The sequence below is a fragment of the Lactuca saligna genome, chromosome 2 (genome assembly GCF_052625555.1).
Source record: "Lactuca saligna cultivar CGN05327 chromosome 2, ASM5262555v1, whole genome shotgun sequence".
Classification (NCBI taxonomy): domain Eukaryota; kingdom Viridiplantae; phylum Streptophyta; class Magnoliopsida; order Asterales; family Asteraceae; genus Lactuca; species Lactuca saligna.
Window position 1 is genome coordinate 92,592,796 of NC_136418.1, and position 4,755 is coordinate 92,597,550.

Genomic DNA, 4,755 nt, shown 5'->3' on the forward strand with positions numbered 1-4,755 from the left:
TTGATAGATAGTTACTATAAAATATTTTCATAACTCATTATTGAACTATTAACCATTATAAATTTATAATTGTTTACATATTGTATCAGGAAACAACAACTAATTAGTGAAAGTGAAATGCCAATTAACCTTATGTAATTTCTTTCATCTTCACATACATTTAAAGATATATTAACATGCATCTACAAATTGTATGGCTACATCAATATCTCAAGACTACATATTATGAAAGATTGAATATAATAAGTTGTGTATTAGTGTTTTTCTTTTATTCATTTGGTAAAACTTCAGTAATTTTCTTTCCTTTTAGTTTAATATTTGTTTTTACATGTAAAATTTGATTTGGTTTAACCAGTAAACCAAAACGAATAAATTGTAACTGAATTAACCAAAACCGATTAAACCGAACCTTATTTGGTTTGATTGTGATTAGTTTTGAGATGTAAAAAAACTAATAAAACCAAACCGTATAAACCGAAAACCGAAACAAAACCGACCGAATAACACCCCTAGTAGTGATGTCCCTATATAAACAAACACAGCTTCAAAACCCTCTATATTTCTCTATGATTCCCTTTGCAATGGAGTTATTAGCAACAAGTATGATCTTGTTAATGATCTCATATGTTACTTTTTGGTTAACAAAGCTGGTACTTGGAACAGGCAAAACATGCTATATGATCGATTATCAATGCTACAAGGGAAAGAAGGAGATGAAGCTGGACACCGAACAGTGTGCGAAGATTGTTTGGCGCAACAAGAATCTACGTGTCGAAGATTACAGGTTCCTTCTAAAAACCATGGTAAATTCAGGCATTGGTGAAGAAACTTATGGCCCAAAAAGCATCATATTGGGTGAAGAAGAAAAACCAACACTTGTTGCTTCTTTATCAGAATTAGATGATGTGTTCTATGATACGCTTGACAGTATTTTTTCCAGGTCGAATATCTCGCCATCTGAAGTTGATATACTAGTGGTGACTGTATCCCTAATCTCACCAGTGCCTTCTTTAGCGTCAAGAATCATAAATCATTACAATATGCGGTCGGATATTAAGGCGTTCAATCTCTCAGGAATGGGGTGCAGCGCAAGTCTAACTGGTATCGATCTGGTCCAACACTTGTTCAAGACTCACAAGAACAAAATAGCCATTGTTGTGAGCACAGAATCCATGTCGTCTCACTGGTACTGTGGGAGAGAAGGATCCATGATGCTCTCTAACGTTCTTTTTCGGGTCGGAGGTTGTTCAATGCTTTTGACCAACGACAGAGATCGCAAAAACAACGCGATTTTGAAACTGAAGTGTATGGTTCGAAGCCATTTTGCCTCGGACGATGAAGCCTATAACTGCTGCATGCAGATCGAAGATGATGAAGGATACGAAGGCTTTCGTCTCAAAAAATCCCTCCCAAAAGTTGCTGGTCGGGCTTTGATGAAGAACCTACAAGTGCTTCTACCAAAAGTGCTTCCACTTTGGGAGATAATTCGTTATACATGCCTCAAATCTGGTTCGAAAATCAACCTTAAAACTGGAATCGAACACTTCTGCATACACCCAGGTGGAAGAGCTGTAATCGATGAAGTGGGTACAAATCTAGGGTTAAGCGATTACGATCTTGAACCATCTCGAATGACGCTGCATCGTTTTGGAAACACGTCGTCTGGTGGGCTCTGGTATGTTCTTGGATACATGGAAGCAAAGAAAAGGCTGAAGAAGGGTGATAGAATCTTAATGATCAGTTTGGGTGCAGGTTTCAAATCCAACAGCTGTGTTTGGGAGGTCACAAGAGACTTAGATCGAACTAATGTCTGGAAAGATATGATCGAAAAGTACCCTGTAAAGCAGGCTACAAACCCTTATCTGGAGAAGTACGCATGGATCAATGATGAAGATATGGATTTTGTCACACGTGAAGATGCAGACAAGATACTTGGTTTTGCATAAACATTATCTTTGAAATGCTTGGAGCACTAAAAGTTAATCGTTAGCTAAAAGTTTTTATTTCAGTGAGTTTCTCGTTATTTTCATCACCAATAAGAGTACTCATTGTCTCATCGATCATTTGTGGATAACTTATCCAGGTGATTGGGGTTTTTAAATTACCTATTGGCGTACTAGATGTCTAAAAATGTTTTACATGTAAAATGTGTTTATTTGTTGTAAAAATAATAGATAGTGCTTATATATGTTGTGTATAACAGTTACACTTTATTATTCTACTTCTCTTTTATATATATATATATATATATATATATATATATATATATATATATATATATATATATATATATATATATATATATATATATATATATATTAGTTTATAACCCGTAGGAACTACGGTTATAAAATTAATCAAACTTTCACAGAAAAAACTCAAGATTATTAATAAGTTATTTTAAATAAATTATTAATTTAACAGATATTTTTATTAGTTATGTAAAATTATAATCATTGATTCAAATAAATACATAAAATTAATTTTTAATATATATTAGATATTTTTTATTTGTGAGTTAATGAAAACAATAATTTAAAATTTAAAATTTAAAATAGAATCACATTAATGAGAGGTCTATGAAATTTAAAATGGAAAACTAATAGATTGGCAATTGACAACATATTAATTAAAATATCTAATATGATGATACATGGCAAAAGAGCTACTCTTTTATTGGTATATATATATATATATATATATATATATATATATATATATATATATATATATATATATATATATATATTTACATCGTATTGAACATTACAAAAATTTAATAGATATTTATTTTTTCATTTTTCTCATTAAAAAAGTCCTATAACCACTGAACTCATCCAAAGTTGAACGTGAATGCCGTATTCCACTATGCTTTATGCTCAACTTTGCTTCATTAACATAATCAACTAAATATTTCATCAAATTCTAAGAATTTTATTAAACTATGTCGATGCTCTTATCATTGATACTTGTATTCTTTAAATTCAAACAAATCATGTTAGTCATTAGTAGTAAAAGATTTGAATTGTGTTGGATTAGGTTGTTAAACCAAAAATTAAATTATATTTAATATAATCTTTAATTATTTGCAAAATTCTTTTGAGCTTACACTCAAACCTAGTAATTGATTGAAATTTTTTTTACAGAGAAACTAATTTATTAATTTATTATATAGTTAATAAATTAAATAGAAATCAAAATAAATGATTTATTAATATATTATGATAATAATATATTAATTAGAAATAATGTTATTTAATAAAAAATCAATCTAAAATTAATTTGAATTAACTTTAGGATTAATAGGATTAACTAAAAATAAAATGACTAAAGGTGACAATATTAAAAGTTGAACATTGATTAATTCTAAAACCTCCCATATATGAGACGGTTTCTATAGGGTTTTTAGAGGTTTCTAGAGCTTTTTCTTGAGCTCTAAGGAAGCTTGGATGGCTTAGAGGAAAGCAAAAGGATTAATGTTATCTAAAAGGAACATACATTATCCTAGCTCCCTTACTCACCTATAAAAACTCCTAAATGTTTAGAATTTAGAAATCATCATTCTAAAAGCCATAGAATTCAGAATTCTTCATTCTCTTCCTCTCTCCTCTTTAGGTTGTAACTTGATAGGGTTTGGGTGAGAGCCATTAGAGGAACACAACTTTTAATGTTTGCTTTCTGAATCCCAACAAAGGAAGGATTACTAGTTTATTTGCTACAATAAACTAACTAGTTGTGAAACCCGTATATTACACGGGTTGGATAAAACAAAAAAATAAATAAATATGAAGGTTTAAACAAAAATTTATTTAAATTTGAAACTTAAAATTTGAATTTTAAAAGGAAACATATTAAATACTATATGAGTTGTAATATTGTAATTTATTGGTTATTTTTAATTAAGGCAGTTATTAGTTAAGGTGTAAATATGATGTGTTAATTAAGAAATATAAAAAAAAAATGAGAAAATGACAAATGGAAAAAATATTTATTTAAAAATACTACAAAATGACAAGTGTCAAAACTCATAAGAGATTGACATGTGGCGAAAAAAAAAACACTTTCATTTATTAAGAAGGATGTATGTATTTTCTAATAACCTTTGAGTAATTTCGAAAATATCAATGTACTTTTAAGGTTATTGATATTCAATAGTTGTTTGCAAATCATAGTGAGAACATAGATCCTTTAGAGTGCATGTGAACTTAAGGTTTATGTTTTTCAACCAAAAAATGGATTTATTTTTAACATATAAAATGTATCAGTGGTATTAGAGTCATTGTTATCATTGATCTTGCACAAAGTTGAATAAATCAAAATTAGGGTTTATAGAAACTAAACCCTAAGGAGGTAAATTTCAAAATCTTCTTGGGTTTTTGAAACCCAATCCTCCACCCTATATTTTCGAAATTTGCAAGGGTTTTAGAAACATTAGCCCCCTTTGCCTAATTTTCGAAAATTGGGGATCCTATTTTAAGGTTTCCTTGTTTCCTTATATGTTATTTTAAAAGCCTTAAAATTTGAACAATTAACACCTGATAAACCTAGTCTATTTTCGAAAATTAGAAGGCTTAGGATTAGAACTAAATTTGATTTATTTTATTAACTGGTTAAATGTAAATACTGATTTAATCCATAACGATTTAATTAATTATTTAATTAAAGATAAAGATTAAATCAAAATTAGTTTGTTTTTAAATTAAATTAATTTTTATTAATTCTGAAAATTTAAATTTAAACATAGTATTTTAGAAA

At 28.9% G+C, this 4,755-nt stretch overlaps 1 protein-coding gene across 1 annotated transcript; it reads left to right on the forward strand.

Annotated features, from left to right (window-relative positions):
* Nucleotides 1–579: 579 nt before the first annotated feature.
* Nucleotides 580–2,210, forward strand: LOC145031193 (3-ketoacyl-CoA synthase 19-like). The gene has a single exon (XM_078979708.1). It carries the CDS (start codon nt 582–584, stop codon nt 1,944–1,946), a length of 1,365 nt encoding a protein of 454 aa, XP_078835834.1. The 5' UTR covers nt 580–581; the 3' UTR covers nt 1,947–2,210.
* Nucleotides 2,211–4,755: the final 2,545 nt, after the last annotated feature.